The 23,664-nt window shown below is 43.1% G+C and overlaps 5 protein-coding genes across 8 annotated transcripts; 3 read left to right on the forward strand and 2 right to left on the reverse strand.

Annotated features, from left to right (window-relative positions):
• Positions 1–4: 4 nt before the first annotated feature.
• LOC130693836 (tau-tubulin kinase homolog Asator-like) lies at positions 5–9,675 on the reverse strand. Of its 2 annotated transcripts, none has more exons than XM_057517063.2 (11): positions 9,392–9,675; positions 7,128–7,593; positions 5,494–5,641; positions 4,991–5,205; positions 4,742–4,912; positions 4,569–4,667; positions 4,365–4,484; positions 3,253–4,297; positions 2,730–3,177; positions 954–2,672; positions 5–894 (listed from the first exon to the last, which is right to left on the reverse strand). In XM_057517063.2, the coding sequence occupies exons 1-11, from the start codon at positions 9,412–9,414 to the stop codon at positions 837–839; spliced, it is 4,512 nt and encodes a 1,503-aa protein (XP_057373046.1). In that variant the 5' UTR covers positions 9,415–9,675; the 3' UTR covers positions 5–836. The 2 variants fall into 2 exon arrangements, with proteins under 2 accessions (XP_057373046.1, XP_057373054.1); XM_057517071.2 differs by lacking the exon at positions 9,392–9,675 and adding an exon at positions 8,303–8,323.
• A 516-nt stretch (positions 9,676–10,191) lies between these two features.
• On the forward strand, positions 10,192–11,798 carry LOC130694309 (DNA replication complex GINS protein SLD5-like). The gene is given in 6 exon segments (XM_057517388.2): positions 10,192–10,868; positions 10,939–11,085; positions 11,152–11,206; positions 11,209–11,302; positions 11,364–11,537; positions 11,603–11,798. Coding segments are annotated over 6 exon segments (693 nt in total). The 5' UTR covers positions 10,192–10,745; the 3' UTR covers positions 11,703–11,798.
• Positions 11,770–13,429, forward strand: LOC130694285 (ras-related protein Rab-4B-like). 2 transcript variants are annotated; one of them, XM_057517358.1, is made up of 7 exons: positions 11,770–11,914; positions 12,134–12,214; positions 12,467–12,561; positions 12,624–12,643; positions 12,707–12,924; positions 12,986–13,081; positions 13,143–13,429. In XM_057517358.1, the coding sequence occupies exons 1-7, from the start codon at positions 11,770–11,772 to the stop codon at positions 13,268–13,270; spliced, it is 783 nt and encodes a 260-aa protein (XP_057373341.1). In that variant the 3' UTR covers positions 13,271–13,429. The 2 variants fall into 2 exon arrangements, with proteins under 2 accessions (XP_057373341.1, XP_057373349.1); XM_057517366.1 differs by having other exon boundaries at positions 11,821–12,025.
• LOC130694121 (synaptic vesicular amine transporter-like) lies at positions 13,422–15,416 on the reverse strand. Of its 2 annotated transcripts, XM_057517271.2 has the most exons (7): positions 15,208–15,414; positions 14,739–15,140; positions 14,491–14,673; positions 14,199–14,431; positions 13,995–14,138; positions 13,709–13,922; positions 13,422–13,645 (listed from the first exon to the last, which is right to left on the reverse strand). In XM_057517271.2, the coding sequence occupies exons 1-7, from the start codon at positions 15,308–15,310 to the stop codon at positions 13,422–13,424; spliced, it is 1,503 nt and encodes a 500-aa protein (XP_057373254.1). In that variant the 5' UTR covers positions 15,311–15,414. The 2 variants fall into 2 exon arrangements, with proteins under 2 accessions (XP_057373254.1, XP_059351667.1); XM_059495684.1 differs by having other exon boundaries at positions 13,709–14,138; positions 15,208–15,416.
• Positions 15,417–17,620: 2,204 nt separating this feature from the next.
• Positions 17,621–22,645, forward strand: LOC130693909 (papilin-like). The gene is made up of 20 exons (XM_057517117.2): positions 17,621–17,778; positions 17,999–18,208; positions 18,270–18,521; positions 18,622–18,828; positions 18,891–18,991; positions 19,051–19,162; positions 19,225–19,335; positions 19,401–19,530; positions 19,586–19,710; positions 19,804–19,929; positions 19,996–20,103; positions 20,165–20,409; positions 20,470–20,611; positions 20,668–20,855; positions 20,918–21,020; positions 21,084–21,323; positions 21,386–21,634; positions 21,695–22,006; positions 22,067–22,317; positions 22,381–22,645. Exons 1-20 carry the CDS (start codon positions 17,718–17,720, stop codon positions 22,486–22,488), a joined length of 3,381 nt encoding a protein of 1,126 aa, XP_057373100.1. The 5' UTR covers positions 17,621–17,717; the 3' UTR covers positions 22,489–22,645.
• Positions 22,646–23,664: the final 1,019 nt, after the last annotated feature.

Genomic DNA, 23,664 nt, shown 5'->3' on the forward strand with positions numbered 1-23,664 from the left:
TCTGTAGCTTCAAACAATGTATTTTTATTTTTTGGTTTTTGGTTTCCCACCGCGCTGACTGAGTACAACAGAAGTGAAGGGTTTCGGCCGAGCGGAGGGGGGATGTCAAACAGAAAAAGTCACAGATCATTTTTTGCGAATGGGAGAGCACCGTTAAGTAAATATGTATAGCTGACACTAAGTCGAAGGAAAAAGGGGGGAGAAAAAAAAAACCAAAACAAACGATATTCCGAAATCTAATAAGACCACAACACAAATACCAGTTGAAGTACATAAAATGTCTTCTGGGCAATAGGGGGATTGACACGCACGCGAACAGTGTTACCAAAACTTATGGAAATGAGAGTCAAATAAAATGCAAAAATAAATAAATCAATAGATGTGTTTTTTAACAGCAGCAAAAGTGATGTTATTATCACATAGCAGCTGATGTTTTTCTAGTGTACCTCTAAACGCGCGCTTGGCATAAATTCGAGGACAAAGAAAAACAAAACATATTATAAAGTCATGAATTAAACAAGAAATGTATAATAAAAGTCCATATTGCGAAGGTTTGGAGGGGGCTACAACCGGCGAATGGAATAGAGTCGGCCCAGTCGAAACAAGCTCGGTGATTCAAAAAAATGCATCGTTAGATAATAAAATCGTCAATATCGATTTCGAATTTGGGGTAGGGCGGGTAAGGGTATTGACTAGCGTGAATGAAAAAGAGACTAGAAACTATAAATAAAACCCAGACATCAGTGCTGTGATCTAGAACTTGTAAGTTGCGTGATGAAAAGCTGCCATTTTTGACGATACGGAAAAAAAAAGAAAATTATCATAAGATGCGGCGTTTAGCGGCGGCTGTACGAGGTGCCGTCACGAAACGAGACCGGGCGATAGCGGCGGAGCCTGCAATTGCAAAATAATAGGTAAAAAAAATATTACGCACCAGTAGATCAATGTCTTACCTGGCGTCGAGTTCGCGAAGAGTGGGCGGATTGCCTGTTGGGGGATGCGGGGTGTAGTGAAAAGGGAAACGACTCGTCGACGGCACCAGAGATGGCGAAGAACGGACCCGGCTGATTTCGTAGGAGCTGTTCAAAGCTGCTAAACCACCAACAGATGGCACCTGCGGAGACTGCCTTGATCGTGTATCCAAATATGACGGATGCGACGTGTAGGCAGTATCAGGAGCCGTGGCGAGACTGCTCCGATGGCGTAGCGTAGGCGAATGATGAACCACCATCAACCCAGTCATATCGCTACTTTGAGGACGATGAGATCGCCTTCGCTCGAATTGCAAATTGAGCTGAGAGTTGTCCGAGACATACTTTTCTACTCCTTGTCTCTTACGACGGCCAGTCGAGGTCTCATCTTCCCGATCGTAACGGGATCCTTTGCCGACCGAACCTGTCGCATCTCCACCACTTGCTTCTTCCTCATCTCCACCCGTTTGGGCCGCAGATGAGGTCATTTGTGACAAATAGCCCGAAACAAGACGTACTGCTTGCGAACGCTCGTCCTGCGAGTAGCGTCGCTGTTGTTCCGGCTGTTGCGATGGCAATTCGGAAGGTGGCGGAGAATGGCGAGGAGTACGCATCCGGCTCGATGCTTGAAAAGCGGCACTTAAATCGTTTAGGTTGATGACGGAAATTTTCCGACTCTCCTCGTCCAGCTGCTCGCTCAGGACTTGATAATCTTGACGAATTCTTTTATTTCCTTCTTCATCATCAGCATCACCTTCTTCTCCGTCATTCTTATTCTTTTCTTCTTCACATTCATCGTCATCGTCATCATCGTCCTCTTCTTCAGTTTCTCCTTCTACATCTTGGCTACGATGGCGATCCTCTCTGGTTCCATCTCGATAAAGACCGAGATCGCCCAAAGCATGAGTTTCCAAATGTGGAGGGACAGGTGGCACCACTATGCCGATTCGACGTTGTTGCTGTGGCGATTTGGCACCTGGAACTGACGACAGCCGAGAGGTTTTCTCAGGCGAAAGTGATTCATTATCGTCATCCTGAGTGATCGATTTCACTTCAAGCCGCTCAGTTTCTGGTTCTACCAGTCCAACTGACAGTCCCGTTTTGCATGCACCAGCATTCATCGTTCCACCCAATAAGGCGGTTCGAAAGGTATCTTCATCTCCAGTCGGTTGGGCATCATAGAAAACAGTTGCTTCTTCGACAATAGGGACTGCAAGGACTACGGGATGTGCTACCGATTGATGGGTAGATACTGAAGCTGCACTTCTCTCGGCAGACGTCTCATTGCCGCTCGCTGTAGCTACATAAAGAGCTGGGGTAGTAGAGAGCTCCGTCGTCTGGTCTCCGGGAGGACGAGATGTAGGCTGTTCCACCATGCGGATTTCTAACCGACCGGCAATGGCAGGAGCTTGAGAAGAATCATTTTGTGAATCCGATTTTGACTGTAAGATGGCAGCACTTGTTTGGCATAACATCCTAGCTGGTAAACTAAATTTTCTTTCGATTTCATCAGCAAAAGGATCGTTTTCTTTGGTAGTAGACGTTGGTGTAGCAGCACCTTGCTTGACGGCAACATTCCTCATCATATCGACAGCATAGACACAATCATCGAAAGCCGCCTGTTGCAATCGTGGCGGTTCTAAACCTGGGCGGATGTGTGACGACAATTGAGGATTACTCCAGGTTCGTGGCAGCCCTTCGCTAAAACAAATGACAATTATAAGGCGACGAATGCAACTGGAAGAGAGTTTTGTTTACCTATTCAAAAGTGCTTGCATCGTGTTGGCTCCTTCAACGTCTAATCCGTCGAGGGTCGAGCCTTTAACTAGTTGATTATCTTCACTAGTTAGACGTTCCGGTGGTCTTTTCGACCTCCTGGGCAATGTAGCAACGCAAATGGCCGTTTGGCCAGACGTGTTGTTGTTGTTGTTCTGATTACTGTTTTGCGATCGTTCGTTGAAATATTGCGCTGCTGAATCCATGGCCAACGCGTGCTCGTCTTGGGGATTCGGACTGACTGCTCGCAACATGATGGGCGAAGTGGGAGCAGAGCCGTAGCCGAACATTTGCTGTTGCAGCATAGCCACACCGAGCCGGGCCAATGCTGGCAAATGCTCGGGGCTCTGTAAATGCTCGCCTTGCAGTTCGTCGTCCGTTTCTTCGGAATCGTCAAATTGCGATTTCCACTGAGATGCCAAAGTCAATCCTGTTGTAAACAAAAGCATCCGATTTTGTTTGTGGAATCAATTAAGAAAATCCAGTACGTGTATAATAAATTTACCTCCACCGGCTCGCGTCATCTGCTGAAGGGCCGATACGTTATCATCGTCCATTACGGCACATTGGGTGTAAGACGTATCCCTATCACGTTCTCTATCACGATCCTTGACCTCTTTGCTGATCCGTACTCCGCGACTGCTTCCCGGGCTGTGATTGTGGGCGTGCATGCTGTGGAAGCGCCGGAGATTGGTGCGTCCGCGGACGCCCTTGTCGACACCTCCACCAGAGGGTGATCCCACCATCCCACTACAAGGTTGGCCAGCTATACCGCCAGCCATCCGAATAGCCGAAGTTACTTGTGCATCCGTAACTTCGACGTCAGCCGGGGTGCTGGGCGACTGTGGGACACTGTGCGATGGAACGAAATTACGTGGCGATCTGGCAGTGACCAGAACGGTCGGCATCGAGGCCGACACGGCCAGCGGAGCAAAACCTGTTTCTGTTTCCACTAACCCCGTGCCCGATTCTTGCCGGGCAGCTGCATCTGGGCTGTTTTCAGTGTCCACCAGCGAATCAGGAGTGGCTGCTTCCGCCACAAGGGCCCTCCGCGGCTGCCTCTCTTGAGTGAGAGGAGGTGGCGCTGCAGCATCAGCTCCACCTTCCAATTTTCGTTTTTTGGGCGATTTCTCCTGGGCATTAACTTGTGCGGATTGTCCATTTACAGTTGCCGGTGATTTCGATCCATCGCCATTTGCTCCTCCTTCCTTCTCGGATGAAACCATCTGTGCGTTTTGCAATGGAGTTCTCCTATCCGCGATGGTTGGCCCAGCTGCCACGGCGGTCACTACCATTTCGCCAGGATGCATGTTCTCTTGATTATTCAAACCGATACTGGCCGCCAGTGGATCTTCACCGAGATTTTCGGTCGTTACATTGGCCGTGACTGGATTAGTAATAATGCGCTGTTGTTGCTTGGATGGCACAGGTGCTGAAGAAGACGATGTCGTAACTGATTGCGGTGCCTCCGCAAGCTTCTCCCAATCATACGGGTCGCAATCGCGGACGCCCCGACGTTTCATGCAACGTTCTAGTACTCCGGCAAGCATCTATAAATGAAAAAAAAAAAATGGCCGTTATCCACTCGAAAGGGCACTAAACTCAAGTCCATCCTACCAAATAATCTGGCTTATCGACATACTGAAGCGACTGAATGTGTTCCAAGAAACTCCTAAAGTCTGATGGCAAGTGTTTCAAAAGCAAACGGTGATCATAACGCTCTTTCATCAATCCCACCTGGAAACCCCAAAGCACATTTTTTAGATTCAAAAAAAAAATAAATTTATTTTTAGGAATCCTTTGTGGTAATCGGTTTATTACCTGTTCTTTATCTTTGATTTTCCTCCACGGAAGTTGGCCGTTAACGAATTCAACCAGCATATAAAAAAGGGACCACAAGTCATCATGTCGGCCCATTTCCTGTTTAACCAATCATTTCATGTGTATAAGCAAAAATAACAAAGTAAACCTCCTCCTTCGAATAATCTAGTTACTTTGTTTTTATGGGCGTTGATCGATGCGTAACGAACGGTTCCTCGGAAACCGGCTGCTGAACGGGCCGGCCTTACGTCTCCTGAGGCCGTCGTGTACTGACGAGCCAGACCAAAATCCAGCATAAATACTCGACGACCCGTGTGTTGCACGCGACCCATAGCGAAGTTGGACTAACAAATTTGAAGAAATGCGGGGTCAAATTATTTAACGTTTGACCACCTGACTGGATTGAACTGGTCGTCACTTACGGGTTTGATATCGCGATGAAGAAATCCGACTTCATGGATGCTTTCTATGGCTTTGAGTATTTGCAAACCCAGACGGAGGCTGGTCGATAAAGAAAATGCACCTCTGGGCTGGGCACGCCGTAACTCTGCCAGGTTACGACCTTGTAGCTGCATGACGACATAGTTGAACCGATCGTTGCGGCCGCATCCGATGAAGCGGCAGACGTGCTCTTTACCTATCGCACCGCAGGAAAATGTAATTACGATGAACAACAAAGGAGGAAACGCGTGACGCATCAAAAAGATCTTATTATCCTTCGTGACGAGAAAACGTGTCGTTAAAAATTAAATAAAAACAGCCCGCCCTAACGTACAATAGACGGAAAGGAGCCGGGTGGTCTAAACTAATGAGAATACATAATTTGAGAAAACGAAGACAAAAGACGTGTAAATTAAAAATAAGAAGGGCAAAAAAAAAACCGAGGATAGGAAGTCAAACAGACGGCCAATACCGTTTTACGTACCTTGGAGTCGCTTGAGGACGGCCACTTCCATTTTCAGGACCTGTTTCGGTTGCTTGGCCGACTCGAGTTTCAGGGCGACCAGTTCACGCGTCACCAAGTCCACTCCCTCGTAGATCTCACCGAAACCGCCTCCGCCAATCTTGCGCACCTGCGAAATGAAATTGATCCGGTTAACGATTAAGCTTGAATTAATTGCACACGTCTAATTTTATCGCATAATAGTCCAAAAGTAGATTCCCCGGTGACACGTACTCAAGCTGCTATGTAGCCAGATTCAAGACAAACTTTCATCTACATTCTGGCACAGGATCTTTTATCCTATTTTTGCCGTTTTTATGTAGTACTCGCGTCCTCATTAGCGCTAATGAGTGTATGCGATTTTCGACTTTTTCATTACACCGAGAAGGCGAGGACAAAAAAAAAATCCAGACTTGAACGAATGATGATCGGCCAAAACAAACGGAGGACGCAGGCGCACGCAGGTTTACAAGTATCGATCAACCCAAAACTAGTGGGACAATTTTTTTGTGTTTCTAACGTTAGTAATGTACAGTATTTGGAATGATGATTCCCTTGATGTTATCTTCCGCAATAGAAACAAACAAGTGTCCTTTATAAGATGATAATAAGGTCAGCTGATTGCTAACGAGGTAGATTAAGAAGACATGATAGCACTACATAAAGAAGAGATCGGATTGAGTTCAGCACTCGAGAGTCAATGCCAAGTTTTTGCGCATGGAAGCACAACTAGTGCGGAACAAATACAATCAAAAAGAAAAACAAAAGAACTCGATGAGTAACCCCTTTTTCAACGCCTTTCTTCCCGACTAGATGAAAAACACAAGACTAGCTCCTCAAAACCTGATGCACGACGTAACATGTTGCGCTCATCTTCCAATCAAGCGTCACGCTAATTGCCACGCCACACGACTGAATTTACCGGTGGCCTTGTGACCTCATTAGCACACGGCTACACACATAAAGGAGCTGAAATTAGGAAAAACGACTCGCGAAAGAGTAAGCGTGGAGCCAAAAACTGATTTGCAAACTGGGTCAAGTTCGACATCTCACGTGCCGTGTCCATTTTTCACGTCGAACAATGGCTCAGAAGTAGAACCAGATTTTCTCTTTGAAAGTGTGAAAAAAAAAAAAAAAAAAAAATAGGATGACATCTTTTTGAGGGGATCTTATGAGATCCAGTTCAAACCAGCACGTCGATGCAATACTTTTCGTACTAAGCACAGACAGTTGTGTAGGAGTCGCGTGTGTGCCAATTTATTTTAACTGGCTGCGGATAGCCGCAAGACGTTGGTGGCGACGAAAGCCACGTGCTATTGGTAAAGCTGTCCTCCCCTCACTGTCTCGTCTATAAACGAAAAAAATATTACGGAACGAGACCGGAAGGTCGGCCCGAAATTACCATGCGTAGGCTAACCTTCCACCCTCATTGTCATTCAAACCCCTTTTTTTCCGACAAGCCTTAAACTAATGCAAATTGAGATGAATGATAAATTAGAGTTCTTTCGAAAGGGCTTCCAGTACGTCCAACCATGCATAGCGTTTGAATAATTTAAATTAAACGCGTTTTTGTACTTGATGTAAATTGCAAAGTTGTAAATAAAAAAGGGACTTACCACTTTCCAGCGTTCCTTGACGACATGTCCGGGTTGGAGTAGGTCTTCCGTGGCCATGGTGATGTGTCCGTTGGATTGCTTAGCAGGGCGGGCTACACATGGAAGTTGGAGTTGGTTCGGTCTCTTGGGTTTGCGCGTTTCCACCAAACTGGCCGCACTTTGGCTTTTTTGGCTATTTCGCCCGTCACTGCTGTGATCAGCGTCGTCGTCGCTGGTGCTACTGGACGAGCTGCTAGTGCTATGCAAACGTACGGCTGATGTTGTTGTTGCTGCGGCAGCTGGGCGTCGGCCAGCAAGAACACCACCGCTGCTGCTCGACTGCGAAAAACCGTTGACTAGGAGGGAGAAGGCCGAGATTTTGATGCCGCCCAGCCCTGTTGTGGAAGCTGCGACCGATCTGACGGATACGGTTGTCTCGTCAACAGCTAGCGCCGCTACGTCTAAGCAGGGACTGGGTTCCGCCGAACTAGAAAACAAAAAATAATATATGAAAGGAAACCAATCAAAAGACGGTCATACCCCCACAAACGGGGATGGCAATTCGGGACTACTAGTGACGTGGGGTAAGCGTAACATGAAATAGACAATGGAGCATTGTCACGCCGGGTGCTGTATGGTAGTATATACTGTACCGGACAACGGTCAAACTAAACAGCTGCAACTGATTTATAACTTCGACCACTGCAATAAACAACTGTTTTTACACACGATGTATGGCCGTCGTACTGCTGAAGGGCAAACGAATAGAAGGAATTGCTTGTTATCGCTGCTAAAAAACTAGACATAAAATCATGCGAAATACGTAAACCAATAAAACGGTGGGGATGGCGACAAAAAACAAGAAGAATGGAACGGAGACGAGGAAAGGGACGCCCCAGGAGATATTTTCAGATCGCGGTCATCAGCTTCAACAAACAATCACGACAAAAGAGAAAACGAGACGTTCATGTTCGGTGCTGCTCCACACCAACGGGCATATAGCCAACAACACGCACGCATTCTCACGCAAGCAGGCAGGCAAGCAAGCAAACACATAGTTTGAATTAGATACTCGACTGTTGGTATAAATACATCATTTGAAAGACGACGGGCGCCAATTCCAGCATCGGCCAGAGAGTTCAGTGGCTAACTTTGTCGACTCGACTTCCTACTATATTCAACCTTGAAATACGTACTAGCCCGTTCCTTTCAACAAAACAGACCGGAGGAAGAAATGGCCCAGGATGGGATGTTTGGATCGATCAGAACAGTGGCGAAAGCCGTCCAGTAGAACAGATTCAAGGTGTGCTTGCGAACGATCACTCTACGTGTGCAATAGAGTTGGGGGAAATCCGAAGATGTGTATACACATAAAAAGCCACACGACCGGTTCCTATTTTTAGTCGACGAGATCGCGCCGCTCAGACTCAAACTGTCTCTGCCACTTTTCTGCTCAGCAATGCTCCACCCTCATGTCTGACTCAGGATTCACTAGCTCTTTGAGACTGATTGAATCCTAGGATCACTCCTCACCCTTTTGTTTTTCTTACTGAACAAGAACAGCTGCACCATACAGAGCAAAATTGCCTACTGGGAGGTTTCGAAAGGCAAAAATTATTCATCACCCACTTGACTGCTGCTTATTCAGTTATGAAGACCTGAAAATACAAATTCTCTGATCGGAAAAGGGTGGAGTACACCATAATGTTCACTTCACAAGTTTTTCTGTTCTGTTCAGAAATCCTGAATAATAACAAGCCTCAAGCCATACACTTTCGAGGGCAGACGTCATACCCTCACCGAAAAAAAATCAGTCAATGAGAAAACCCCAGCTTGCCCTGCAACAAAGCACGTATACACGAATCTTGAATCATGACGTTTGCTAAATCGATATCTGGCTAACAAAGACAAACTATATGGGAGAATACTAGGCCACACTTGAGAATAAAATTTCTTAATAACCAGATAAAATTTATTCAGCTTATTCTTACCAGTAGTTAGGCAGAAAAGCATACAACAATGCGCCATATTTGTGGCCCGACCGTCTCTCTCTCTCTCTGCGGCTGAGCAGACGAAACAAAATTTCCAAAAGGGGATGGGATCACAAAAATCGATGATGCTAAACTATCGATGCTTATATCATTCGCGATTTTTGATCAATTAACGGTCAACGGACCTTTTTCTTCCGCGTTTGTTACATGCATAGCGGATAGGAAGGGAATTACCAATCTTGGGAAAGTTAAAAATAATTGTGTTTAGGCGTTACATGTTTAGTGTTTATTTACCACTGCATTATCTCCCAGCGCATGTCGGCTAGGAGACTAGCCGGTCGACTAGGAGACTGAATGTAATTCGCCAGCGCGCACACTCCGTAAGTTTCCTATCTTGTTCACCTTTCGGAAATATATTTATGGTAGTTCGGTTGATATTTCCAATGCGAAAACAATTTTTCACCCCTCCCTCATTGTGTGAACTATAACTGATTCGATGATAATACGTGACCAAGCTTTATCGCTAGGAGCAAAAGAGTGAGGGAGCTTTAAAAGTGATCGCCAGCTCGGCTGGCCAGATCCTTACAGACTGAACGCTCGCTCTGTTTTAGCCGGTCTCTTGAATACGGCCTCGCCTGTTCTTTTTGTTTTTTTCTTGGCGCTCAACACTCAGGAGAAAGTCGAATTGCTTGTTTTGTTTTCTCGCTCTTAATTCTCTTACTGTAGCATTTTGCGCCACGGTTGCCGTAGTTTGTATTTTTGTGTGGCAATTTAGACTCGAGCGTAATTTCGATAATCGTTTAGAAACCGTCCATGTGCAGTTTGTCATTCAACGTCCCTTCTGTTTAGTTAACCACCTGCCGCCAGATAATTACGTATACCTACGATTTTGTAAATTCTAGGCTACGATGCTTTCCATCTAAATGTTAAATACGCGCTGTTATCTCCGTACATTCGCAATCTAATAATAGCATTAGATTGCTTATTTTTTCAAGGATGTTGCGTATTCGCGTGCGTGGATGCCACGTAGAAACAAACTATCTTCTTTCGATTTCAAAATCCTGTCCCCATTTTTATCGTTTGGTCTTTTTTGCGTCTAACTGGGCCGATAACTATGATGGAACAGGAGTTGACGGAAATGCGCAGCGCTATCGCAAAAAAACTAGTGCAGACCTAAAGACTAGAGTACCATGATGGTTGCCTTACTATTGTTTACCTTGCTCTACCTTAAAGCTCTACCGTCCACCCCGGTAAAAACTTGGCCAAATCACAACATCTTTTCTTAGAATATAAGATGTTACTAAAAATATACTCGGTTTCCGCTCGCTTTGCTTTTGCGTAATGTATTCTTAAAGTCGGTGAGCCAGCACTTAGTCAAATGGCAGAACGACTTGTTTTGTTTGTCGTCGATTGACATGCTTGACTTGAACTGATATATTTTCAAAGCCGAGGTTTGCAAATGTTTGAAGAACAAGCCACGAAACCTGTTTAAAAGGAACAATAATCCAAGGAAAAAATAGAACTATCGGGCTCATGAGTTCATTCGACGATCGTGCAACGTCGGTTTCAACATTAGGCGGGAAACGTTGTCTTGTCGGCTGTCAAATATCGGCTAGTTGTGATTTTAAGTTAAGACTGAGTAACAATAATGGCTTCTTATTCAGGAAATCTAACGCAATTGAGCGACTTCCTAGGAACAGCGGACACTATATCAGAGACGGAAGATGCCGAATTCTTGTCTGCTTCTGAAGCTGTCAAGAAACTCGAAGAGGTCTGGAATGGTTTGACGTGCCAAAAAAGTATTGTTTGACGTTGACATTCTCCATTATTCTCATGTCAAGAGCTGGCTGAATGAAATGCTTGCCCCAGAATTGCTGTTGCCACAGACTGAACTAGTTGACTGCCTTTTAGAGCAGACAAAGAACATGGAAGAAAATTTAATGGCCATTTCAAAATCAGATTTTCGTTTTGCTCTTCATAGAATGGAAGTATGTAGTATTGGTTTATTAATTATGTTATTTCCATTGCTAATTATTTCTTTACTAATATTTCAGGTGGAAAGAATCAGATACATAGTGACATCATACCTTAGAATAAGGCTGGAGAAAATAGAAAATTTCTTTGCTACCTACTAAACAATGAAAACAAAAGACAACGAAATGAACCAAGTTTGCTAACTGAAGATGAACTAAAATTTGCCCAAGAGTACTATTTCTGTTCCTTGTTACCAGCTTTATCTAACATCTTTTTTTCCTCTCACCCACAGGTTGAGTTCTAATACAGAATCGCACCTCAGAACTCTTGGACTAAGGCATATGCCAACAAACATGCGAGATATCAACACCCAAAAATTCATGATTGCTCCCAACCGAGATAGCTATGTTTTTGCACGTGTTAAAGATGACGCGCCATCGGTTCTTGTTAGCGATGGAACTAGCGAGTAAGCTTACTTAAAATTCCAGCTTTTATTGAATATGGATTTTTATATGGTTTTGCATTTTTTAGAGGAGAAATGGAAGTGGAGCTGTTGAAAAATTCCCAACATTTGCTTCCTTATAGATCAATTGCTAGCTTAGTGCAAAATAATGTTGTGAATCTAATGTAAATTATAGCATTACTTAACAGTATCTTTTAAAAAAGAAATTCGTAAACAAATACAATGAAATACCGAAATGTTTGAAACAAAAGGTGGCGCTGAAAACCGAGTTGTTATTCCAAACCCGTTGGATCCGTCTGCTAACGTAATTTGTCCTGGCTCTTGGGGACTTCAGTTATTAAGATTCGATCACAAAGCTGACATCCTGTTACGGGAGAACGGTATTGTGGATCTGACAGCCTTTGGTAGAGTTTAGTTTTCCAATACCTTTAATGTACAGTCAGACATAAATTTGCGCTGCAATTTTGTAACAAGCATGGCTGATAATTTTGGTAATTTTCGTCAATCATCTTATTTGTGTAATATTTCACAAACGTCAATCTCATGTGTGTATAGGTAATCTTTAGACATGTTGCTAACGTTCTTTTTGTTAATTTTAGAATTTCTGTTTAAATTTCTTGTCATCGGCAGTGCGGGAACGGGAAAATCATGTTTACTACATCATTTCATTGAGAAAAAATGTAAGACCAGACACATTCTTCTAGTAGACAGTATAGTACTAATTGACAATGAAATCTGTCATAACAACTCAGTTGAAGAGTAAAAATTGTTTAGAGTGAGAACCGTAAAGTTAATTTAGTTACACAATAATGTCTTAAGTGAAATATCTCCTCAAATGACTTAAGTTCCATTGTGTTCAAATCACTTACCTAATATGTCAACCTGCAAACATCAATTGTTCCAAATTAACTTTACTTGTGCTTTTATTCCAGTTAAAGAAGATAGCAGTCATACCATTGGTGTTGAGTTTGGTTCAAAAATCATCACAATAGGGGGGAAACAAGTAAAGCTACAAATATGGGACACTGTAAATACATTAACTATAATGTAATGGAAAAAACATTAAACTACTTATATTTTCTATTTTAGGCAGGGCAGGAGCGATTCAAGTATACAATGTCTTTCCCATTCATAGTATCCAGTTCAATTTTATTATTTTTATGCTACTAAAGGTCCGTTACTAAAAGCTATTATCGTGGAGCGGCTGGAGCTCTCTTGGTGTACGACATCAGTTCGAGAGAGTCGTACAACGCTCTCGGCAACTGGCTAACTGACGCTCAGAATCTGGCAAATCCCAATTTAGTTGTTTTGCTAGTTGGAAACAAGAGGGATTTGGAAGCAGAGCGACAAGTTTCTTTTTTGGAAGCCTCTCGTTTTGCTCAAGAAAATGGTAGATATTGTTCTTTACTCTATTTCCATATGTAACTGAATTTTTTACCTATTTTTTTTAGATCTGATGTTCTTAGAAGCCAGCGCCTTAACCGGGGAAAACGTTGAAGAAGCGTTTCTTCAGTGCGCAAAAACTATTCTCTCTAAAGTTGAAACAGGTAATTAGCTTGGTATCTTCTTGGATCCTTAAAATTCATATTTGTTTCCATTGGTATGAAGGTGAACTAGATCCGAATAAGTTAGGCTCAGGTATTCAACATGGTGAAACTGCAATTAGAAGATTCCAGCGTCAGTCATCATCGACACCTTCTATAAATCCACCCTCATGTTCAGGTTGCAAAATCTAACATCTTAGATACCGCCCAGACATAGGCAAGGAAATTTGTCATATTCCAGTGTATCATTCGAAAAACGACCATTTATAAATAAGGACATAAAGACGCGGTATTAATATAATGTTCAAATCAATGACGACTAATTATAATAAAAATTGTAAGTTTAACGTTTCTCCTCTACATAATCGATCTCTTCATCTTCAAAGCGACTGTATCCTTTATAACTGTCTGAGAACATTCTCAGAGCAGTTAGCTCTGATACTTTTGATGGCTTTTCAGGTTTAAGGATTAAGATAAGAGGTGAAAACAGTAAATTGAGGATGCCAATGCAAAGCATAAGACGAGGGAATCCCAATGACTCTACCAGGACACCGCCTAAAATAGGACCTGTTAAGCGAAAGTTGTTACGAAGCAGCTGGTAGGCTTAACATTTTAAAATCATCAATTTACCCAGGCAATAAGCCAAGCTGACTGCTGTTTGACCTAGAGCGAAAGTTCTGCCGTACGATGGAGTAGTAGGCAAGTCGTCCGTTATGTCTGTACTTGGATGTTTATCGGCCAGTGTAGCCAACAGAGGTACGAGCGACGCATCAACTGCACCTATTCCGATTCCGATGCCAAAATGTGGACCAGTCAGATAAATAATGGAACTAACTAAAGGTACCTGGACAATTAAAAAAAATTCAGTTGTAAAATAGAATTTTATTTGCATAAATTTCTCGAAAATGCACGTTACCAAAGTGCAAGAAATACCCAAGATTATCACAGACAGCATTGCTACTTTCCACCGGCCAACACGATACGCGAAACCACCCAGGAAATGAGTGGTAAGTAAATAACCGCAACTGTCGGGAATAAACACGGCCCCAAGTTGCCATCGCTGCAGCCACAAGCATTTTTGTATGAAAACTTTGCAATTTTAGATTAAATTTCTTTTTACTTCAGGTTTCATTGTCTTCATGAGCCAAAGAGGCAAGCAAGGTTCCAACAAAGACATAACCGATGTGGTTAAGAATATGGCCCCTATCGCGACGCCCAGAATCAAATTGCGATGATTAACATACTGAGAAACGCCAGGCGCAGCAGGTTTTTGGCTAAAATGATCTGAGGAAAAGCAAATGTTTTCTTCGATCAACTCTTCTTCAGCGAAACGTAGCGCCAACGAAAAAGCAACTGCATTACATTTTCAAAGGTTAAACAGTTATTAATCTCTCAGCTAAATTATGCCTCACCTAATAACATGACGGCAAGAAAAGTAATCAACAGGAATGGAACAGTTTTTCCAGTTAGATGGTATAAAAATCCAGCGATTGGATACCCGAGCAGGACTCCGACAGCCCCTCCACCCAAGGCTCGGCCAATTGCTTCACTCCGTTTAGCCTCTTCCCTGTAAGTGGATGCCACCAATCCTAGTCCTAAACAATTCATTAAAATTTGACATGTGTCCATGATATAAAAGAACATTTCAAACGTGTGCAACCAGCAATGGTAAAGCAAGCGGATGTGATGCCCTGCAGAGCCCGTGCCGATGACAAGACCTCGTAAGATCGTCCGAAAGCAAAAAGCAAAGAGCATAAGATCAAATTGATGGTGCCAAAAACAAGAGGTAAAGAAAATCCTTTTTTCTGAATGACGATGGCGACTAATGGATTGGCAACCAACTGTACTATTGCTTTTAGCGAAAGCAAGAACCCAAGTCGACTGTTATCGCCTACTTCGGGCTGATAGCCCCGGCCAATGTGAAAATGCTGAGCAGAGGACTTTAACAGATTATACAAGCTGGCTTTAGTTAGCGTTTCATTGCTGGACTGGATTTCGGTGGCCGGAAGGACTCCAGTTTCATCTACGGGGTCGTGGTGTACAAAATGCGGTAGAATAGGAACTGCGATTAAACAGTGGATTGAATTAAATGAAAAATTGAATTCAAGAGCTATCAGTATGTAACCAACCGACAGCCGTAAGTAAAAGATTGTCCAGCAGAAGAGCAAAATAAACACTTAACAGAACGCATTTTTCAGTAACGGTGCGTTCTCTAGCGAAAAGCTTCCTCATCTTTAACTATGCCGTTGTCTTCCGTCAAAGCTGATTCGTGCAATGGAAGTGAGGCGCTTCCGACTACGTGTTGCTCATGTATTTATAGCAAGTGGTGGCATTATCTTGCACAGCTAGCCCGGACTCACTGGCATAGTCCTCTGATGGGCAATTACTTGATGAGGCGTGTTAAAGGCTTAATCCGGATTTTCGGGACCTGGTTATCATGAGCGGAGCTTCCAGCAGTCAACCGAGCACGGCTGGGTAAGTGATACGAATCCCCTAATAGCAACAACTTTATTAGTTAAAATTAAGTCTTCATACGAGCCCCTCGTCGCAATTAAGACAACTATTCAAGCATAAAATGGAGAGGCTCATTTTTATAGAGGCTTATATAGCCCTCATGTTTCAACGTTTGGCTTACCGGTTCAAGTTAACGGGTCGTTCGTATGCTGAACAGGCTCTGAAAGAGGAGAGCCTAACACTATTCGTAAATCAAAACTAAGTTAAAACAAAGAAGATCATGTTTGCAGCAGACTCTGAAATAGGAGAGACTAACCTTATTAATGTTCCTTAACCAAAAGCAAGCCAAAACAAAGGAAATTGTTGTTCTCGAAGGGACCTCATGTGCATTGTGATCAACTGATCGCTGTGGGATAATTCGTTGTCGTATATTTACATTTTAATTTCTGAATGAATATCATACGTTATAAGTAATGATGTGGCCTGAATTAGACACAAGATGTCTAGTTTCATAACTTGTCTAGTCGCACTGATATTGTAAAAATTTGGGTTTCGATGTGGGACGGACGCGTTCGTGCAAGACTATCATTTTTTGTGCAAGCATTTGTCGTTGAAGGATCGTTCAAGGCCTCCGTCGAAAGTAAGCCAATTGTCTTGGATGCCGGTATGAATCGCCATTCACACCAAAAATAGCAACCCTGATAGTAATCCAACAGCATGTTTGGTCCAGTTGGCGAACATATCCGCAGTCCAATCAAACCATGCAAAGTAGTTCAGTTATCTGTACAGAGTATTAACATGCGAAAACTGTATACGCGTTGACATAGTGAAACTTGGCTCTCAAAGATTAGTTTTTAGAATGGATGGTCTCCCGCAAACAACTAGTTGAAGCTAAATGGGAAAAATGAACAACTGTGTCAGCTACACTCCCGATACTAGGGGATCGTAAACCGCCATAAAAACGTCTTCGGAGGCACTCGTCGGTTTATACGAAACATCGTGTTAGTAGTAGAGAGGGCATAGGCATATTATTGATGACGGCCTCGACGTTTCACAGCCATCTTTAAAGACATGAGATGAAGCGGATTCCTGGCATTGACGTAGACATTGCGGAGGCAGCAGTTATTCTGATCCTTGAGCCAAGTCCTTGTTAATATTTTGTAGAAGAATGTTGTATGACGAACTAGAGACAGCAGCGCCTAGGTCGCCAAGAATGACACTTATTCAAAACAAAAAGGGAAGAAAACAACAAAAACATAACTTATGAAAGATTGCATTAATATCTTTTAGAAATTCGAAAACTAGTTTGTTATAAGGATTTCTTTGAAATAAAGTTAGCTAAGTTGTCCTTCGTGAATAATGGAAAAATGTTTTCCCCGTTCATAAATGGCTCGACATTGCGCGCTGTGCCAACTCGTTTTGCAATCAATCAGAACATTTCGCGTTATCCAATTTTTCATCTGACGTCTAGGTAGTCAGCACAATTGAGAAATGATGCATTAGGCGGTTTCAGGTCGCAGACTCTCCGTCATCAGACATCGTCGGGAATTTCCATAAGTCACCCAACAACATATTGTTATGCAACGTGCCCCCAATTGCCTCAATCATTGGCGTAGCGCTCGTTTGACCGTCATCATTTCCTAAAATACGATCAACACAATCAATTGGTATATACTAAAATCTAAAGTTTGCTTTGCTATATGTGCGTTTAACACTTTAGCATGACCTATGAGCATCGCATAGCTGGTTCTTGTTTGTGCACGAGTACTCCCGGCACGATTGAAAATACAAACAGATTATGCAAAAGGGGGTGGGGAACTGAATCTGAGAGTAAGTCAGTTCCAATTGGAGACGTAGAGACATCACGTTTCATCATTCACCAATGGTTCACTTCCTCCATGTTTGTTGTTGTTTTTCTCGTCTGTTTGTTATTTGTTGGTGTAGATCACATGGCTGTTTGCGTTTGGGCTTTTCCAGAAGAAGATGACGCTGGCGAGATTCAATGGGTCCTAACTCGTTATCGGGTATAAAGGACCGAGGATTGAGCTACGATTTTCATTCCATCATAGATTCCCTGCTAACCAACAAGTCTACTGAAAGAAGAAGAGTGTAAACAGAGTTGTACTTTCTTAATTACGCAGTGCATTTTAAGACAATTACGACGAACAGAACAAAAGGAAAGACAATGTTGTCGGAGAAATTGATACTCCTTCTGCTGCTTGCAGTCACTGTTATGGCCATTCCACGTAAGTTCAATTTCGATTGGCTTTGCATGTTAATTTCATTTATCCGAAGATCCTACCACCAGAAATTGACTTGTTAACAATCTTATTAATGGCTTATCGCGATTGTGCATATCGAATTTCTTTATATGTGAGTTGAACCTTGGCGATAGCCCCCAGAACTTGCTTTTAAGTTCTACTAGACTGATTTAAAACATTTATCTTTGCTTGGTGTTGTAAAAAGGACCCGATGACAGTGAAGAGTCCAAGGACGACGACGATGATGACTGCTCTCTGCCGGCCATCATATCAGAAGCAAAGCGCTGTCGAGCATTCTTATCGCGCTGGACTTTCAAGAATGGCGCCTGTGAACAAATTACTTATGGAGGCTGCGGAGGAACTAAGAACCTCTTCGAAACAGAATATGCTTGCAACGCTAAATGCAATCGCAAAGGTGAGAGGACATTTAAACATTTCCTGTTCAAACCGGAATTAATATGGTTTCTAACTGATAGCCTTGTTCCGTGGACCGGGTGCTCGAGCTCGGGAATTAGCGGCATCTTCACCATGCCAGTTGCCCTTGGCAACTGGACATTGTCGTGCTCATATTCCCAGTTTTTACTTTGATTCTGCGACTGCTTCGTGCCAACCGTTTACCTACACCGGATGCAAAGGAAATGCTAACAATTTTATTTCCATGGAAGATTGCCAACGGACATGTAAAGTTAGGTTGTCTGCAGCTGTAACTCTTCCGGCACCTGTTAAAGGTATCATAAATTTGATTGAAATTTTTATTTCGATATAAAAAAATGTTTGCTTTAAATAACTGCATCATTTATAATTTGCTTTGGTTTGTTATTTGTGTAGGTACTACAAAAAGCGTGAGCGACATTTGCACGCTACCACCTGACAATAGCAAGAGCACTGGACGTGCGTGCTATGCGTTTGTTCCATCATGGACCTTTAACGCAACATCTGGCAAGTGCGAAAGCTACATCTATGGCGGTTGCGGCAAAACGGCCAACCTTTTCAAAACGGAAGAAGCCTGTCAAGCAACATGTAGTTCTACAGCAAGTAAGCTTTTATTAACTTCAAACAATGGGATATTCATTTCCTATAATTCGTTGTATTCTCAGGGAACATCGTTCAATCGGCAGTTCGCAATCAGGAGTCGTGCCTTCTTCCGATCGCTAAAGGGCCTTGTTTCGGTTTTATGAAACGCTACGCTTTCAATAAGGTATGGTTGCAAGACATTATCCACGAGCTAGTAAAGAACAAATTGTTTGGGTTGTCCAGGATAAGAATAGATGCGAATTGTTCACTTATGGAGGATGCCAAGGTAACGGCAACAACTTCGCTTCTGCCGATCAATGCTACGAGGCTTGTGGTGGTGCATTGCCCAGTTTAAGTGAGTGGACTCTTAACAAGTATTTTTTATGAGTCACTAATCATGTTCATTTTTCGATTCAGCTGCTGAATGCGAACAAGTGACGTGCCCAATTTCTAATAAACGCTATTTTGAGAGAGGATGTCTTCCAGAGTACAAAGGAAAAGCTTGTTGTCCAACAAGCTTCAGCTGCCGTAAGTAACCTTTGAATTTACCTGCGAGATCTAAATTTTACATTGTTCTATTATCATCCTTACAGCTGATGATAAATCAGCTAAAGATGTGTGCCACTACGGTGGAATCACGTACCAATTGGGCCAGAAAGTTGTGGCAGTTAGCGAAGATCAGCCGTGCAAAACCAATTGCTTCTGCGTGAGCAGCGCCGAACAGTAAGTATAGCATTAATCTAATTATACTTCAGTCATTTAATTGCGATGATTTCAGTCAAGATGGAGCCACTATTAAATGCAGTGATGTAGAATGCCCATTAGTCGATCCCCCCGCCAAAGAGAAAGACGGATGTGAACTCGTCACGAAACCCAATACGTGCTGCCCTTCTTATCACTGTCGTGAGTTGATATTTATACATTTCCATTTTTACATGGCTGATCTGAAAGAAAACCTTTGAAAAATAATGACTGTTGATATTTGAACGGTTACAGACGACCATTCATCAGAAGAAAAAGAAGTCGATATCTGCTTACTGAACGGCCAAGAATACACGAAGGGACAAGCTATTCCAACCGGAGATCCATGCAAGACTTGCACATGCGTCGAAGGATTCACTGGTATACATCCACAAATGATTTCACAGCTTTTCTAATGTATAGTGCTGATGGCGTTAATTATCTCAGGTTTGAATGGCCCCGGTTGTCGTGAAACTCAGTGTCTTATTGATAATCGTGTTGGATGCGTTCCAGTGTACACGGATAACGTTTGCTGTCCGACGAGTTACAAATGCGGTAAAGTAGATCTACTATTTTCGTTGTGTGCATTTTGATGATTTCGATGTTTCGTTATCAGCCAAAGACGCAACAAGTGCAGGTGAGAACACGCCAAGAATTATTCGCGTGGAAGGTGGGCCCGGCAAACAAGGCGCCGTAACGTTGCCATTCTTAATTCCGGGAGGGAATGTTCGAAAATGGCAAGTGAAAGCCAATCTTTGTCTTTTACCCAAAGCAACTGGATGGTGCAGGGCATCTGTACCGTCATTTTACTACGATGCCGATCAACTCAAGTGCTTGCCTTTCATATACGGCGGTTGCAGAGTGAGTTTTAATGAATCTGATGGCCTTTAAAATTGGTTTATTTCAATTCGTTTTGAGCAGGGAAATGAAAATCGTTTCGCTTCGGAAGCCGAGTGCTTGTCGACATGCCAACATTCTGACGAAGAAACTGTCGTGACTGAAACTCCAGGGGAGGCTAGAAAAACAACTGAAGAGACTAAAAAAAGCTCATCGCCCTTCATTTGTAAGAAAACAATGGCATTATTGCTTGAGGAGTTTGTACTTTAATTATTCTTTTAGCAAGCGGAGCTGCAGTCACATTACCTGCAGTAGTTCCTGATGCTTGGGCAAAGCCAAAAGATCCTTCCGCCGTGTCCCTACGTTGTTCCATGCCAATGCGTATTGGACCTTGTCGCATGTCCCTCGAAAAATACTATTACGACGCTGAGAAGAACGACTGCCTTTTATTCTTCTACGGTGGCTGCAAGGTACACTTTGCATCATTATATAAAAATGTTTGAAATGTAATCATTGTTTTTATCAATTCCAGGGTAACTCTAATCAATTCGATACCGCCGAAGAATGTCGACAAACATGTGGTGTTCAACCTAAAACGTCCACTGCCATCGAACAGCCAGATCAAGATATTGCCAGTAATACTCAATCGTTTCATAGTCTTGTTAAATGAATATTATTAATCAGTGTTTGAATCATAGGGGTGGCCAAGCAAAACGTGTGTGGCTTACCACAAGAACCTGGCCCGTGCAAAGGGCAAGTACCTGCCTTCTTTTATAACGCGGAGACTGGCGCTTGTGAAAGCTTCTGGTACGGTGGATGCAGAGGCAACGACAATCGTTTCGAAACTGAAACTGAATGCCAGGCACGATGTATTCCGTCTGCATCTCTTTCACCTCACGTTCCTAAGGCCAGCCCCGTCGCTTCCATAGCTTCTTCCGGTAAGAAAGAGCAAAAACAAATTACTTGAAAATTTAATTGTATGTCCACATTCTCATTTCAGGAACGATTTCTGAACACTGCAAGCTACCAGCAGATATCGGTCCGTGCAGGGCTGCCAAACCCCGTTACCATTACAATGCGACGGCCGGTGAGTGTCAGCCGTTCAATTTCGGTGGATGCCGAGGCAATGACAACAATTTCCACACGATCGAACAATGTCAAAGTGAATGTACTTCTAGTGGTACTGCCGAGCAACCATTACTTGCGTCGTGGAAGGTGGAAGTACGAGCTCGAAAGGAAATGAGAGAAGGTATTTATATATTAGAAAATATTGAACGTTCCCATCTGACGCATATTTTCTGCTAAACAGACGAACTCACCAGGTGTAGATTACCAGCAGATGTAGGGTTTTGCCGTGCTTTCACAGAGCGATTCTATTACGACAGCATCGAAAATCAGTGCAAGACCTTCTCGTGGGGCGGATGCCGAGGAAACGCTAACAATTTCGCTTCTTCGGAAGAATGTTTAGCCACTTGCGACAAGCTGGGCAAAGCAAGGGCAGCTGTTAACGATCCTAAATCACCTGCACGAGCCAGAGTCTCTCAGCGATTCAGGGCCAATCCAGTTGAAGAGGTCGCCCTACCGGAAGTGGACACTAAGGAGAACGAACACATAGAAATCGGTATGTTTAAAAGTGAAAATATTCGAAATATAGAATTTAAATAACTGTGTTACCCTGCAGTCCCGAAAAGAGAGCAGTTGGTTTGCACGTTTGGCAACGAAACGATGAACTTGGGCGATCGACTTCAATCGGAAGATCCATGTGAAGAGTGTGTGTGTTCGACTCCACCGGAAATCACGTGCACTCGACAAACATGCCCTCCTTTGCCTGGAATGGATGGGGCTTTATGTAGCGAAACCATTATTCCTGGACAATGTTGCCCGAGCATCCAGTGCGTTTCCGCCAACCCACCAGTTATTAACGTTTGCGAGGTGAGTCCAATATTGAAAAGATCAAATAACAGTATACGACACTGATTGTGATTCTTTGATTAGGGCGTCGGTTGCAAAGCTGGCGAGCAGTGCAAACCGAAATCACAAGAAAGTGCGGACGGAAGTTGGATGGCTCCTATTGGTGTGTGTGTGCCAAACACTAAAGTGTAATTTTTCAAAGATTCTTTCCACGGCAAGTCATCAGACATTAGTTATTCACTTTATCAGACTTCATCTCGCCACACACTTGCCTCGCCACTTCTGAAATTCATTTAAAGATCCGTGTTCTACTTAAATAAAGTAGTTAAATAAAGTTAAATAAAATATCTATTTACTAGCCATTTATTACCTACAAACATGCTTACTGACATGTCTTACTGGTGTTTGACACAGTAAGGAAATAAACAAAAACTTACGGGTATCGAAGAGGGTCACATATCCCGATGATTAGCTGCCGGCATCCATGAACCTAGTGGCCATGGGGAGGCTTACGAACACGTTCTACGATCACCTCTTCTCTACCTTCAGTTTGTGGGTCGATCTTTAACATGTAGTTAAAGTAGGAACGGTACTACAGATCGATGTGAAACGTTTGTATTGTCGTGTAGGTGTATGTGTGTAGTGTTTTTTTAGTGTGGTGCCATTTAGCCCCTTTATAGTGGGCATGGCTCTTCTTTCTTCTCTTCATTCTTCTCTTCTTTCTTGAAAGATTTTTCTATCACTTTTGTGTAGAATCTTGCGAATCCGTAGGGTTGAAGATGCTGAATGTTGCGTAATCCGATGCGAATCCGTTGCGATGAATCTTGGATGATGGGTGGTGGGAGGAGATGGGGGGGAGGGCGGGAAGGGCTTGGAGGGCTTGGAAATTGGCGGTGGCGGGACTTGAACCCGAGGACTACAGATTACAAAGCGAGGGTGATAACCTCTGTGCCAGGACCGCACATCCCAAACAAATTTAGCTTTGGATGTCACCTATTCATATAGGCCGCTATGTACACATAGTAATGTCAGATGACGTATGGCGCTGTGGCATAGTTCGCGGTTGCTATGGTGATTTCTCAGGTTCGAGTCCTTGTTGTTATATTAATAATTTTTTTTTTGCGCTTAACAGGTGTTTACCTGTGTTGCATGTTTCAAGCAAGCAACCAAATTAAATAATATTCATAATTAACGCACTAAAATAGATACATAAAAACGTATTTCTGTAGAATTGTGCGCTATTTTCTAAAATTTGGCAACGTTAAAGGAAAAAAAAAGGAGGAGTATGAAACAATAGAAGAGAACAAAATGCGGGATCTTTTACGTACCCTGCCTTACGGAATACAGTTTGGAGAACCAAATCACTTA

This window comes from Daphnia carinata, chromosome 1 (genome assembly GCF_022539665.2).
Source record: "Daphnia carinata strain CSIRO-1 chromosome 1, CSIRO_AGI_Dcar_HiC_V3, whole genome shotgun sequence".
Taxonomy (NCBI): domain Eukaryota; kingdom Metazoa; phylum Arthropoda; class Branchiopoda; order Diplostraca; family Daphniidae; genus Daphnia; species Daphnia carinata.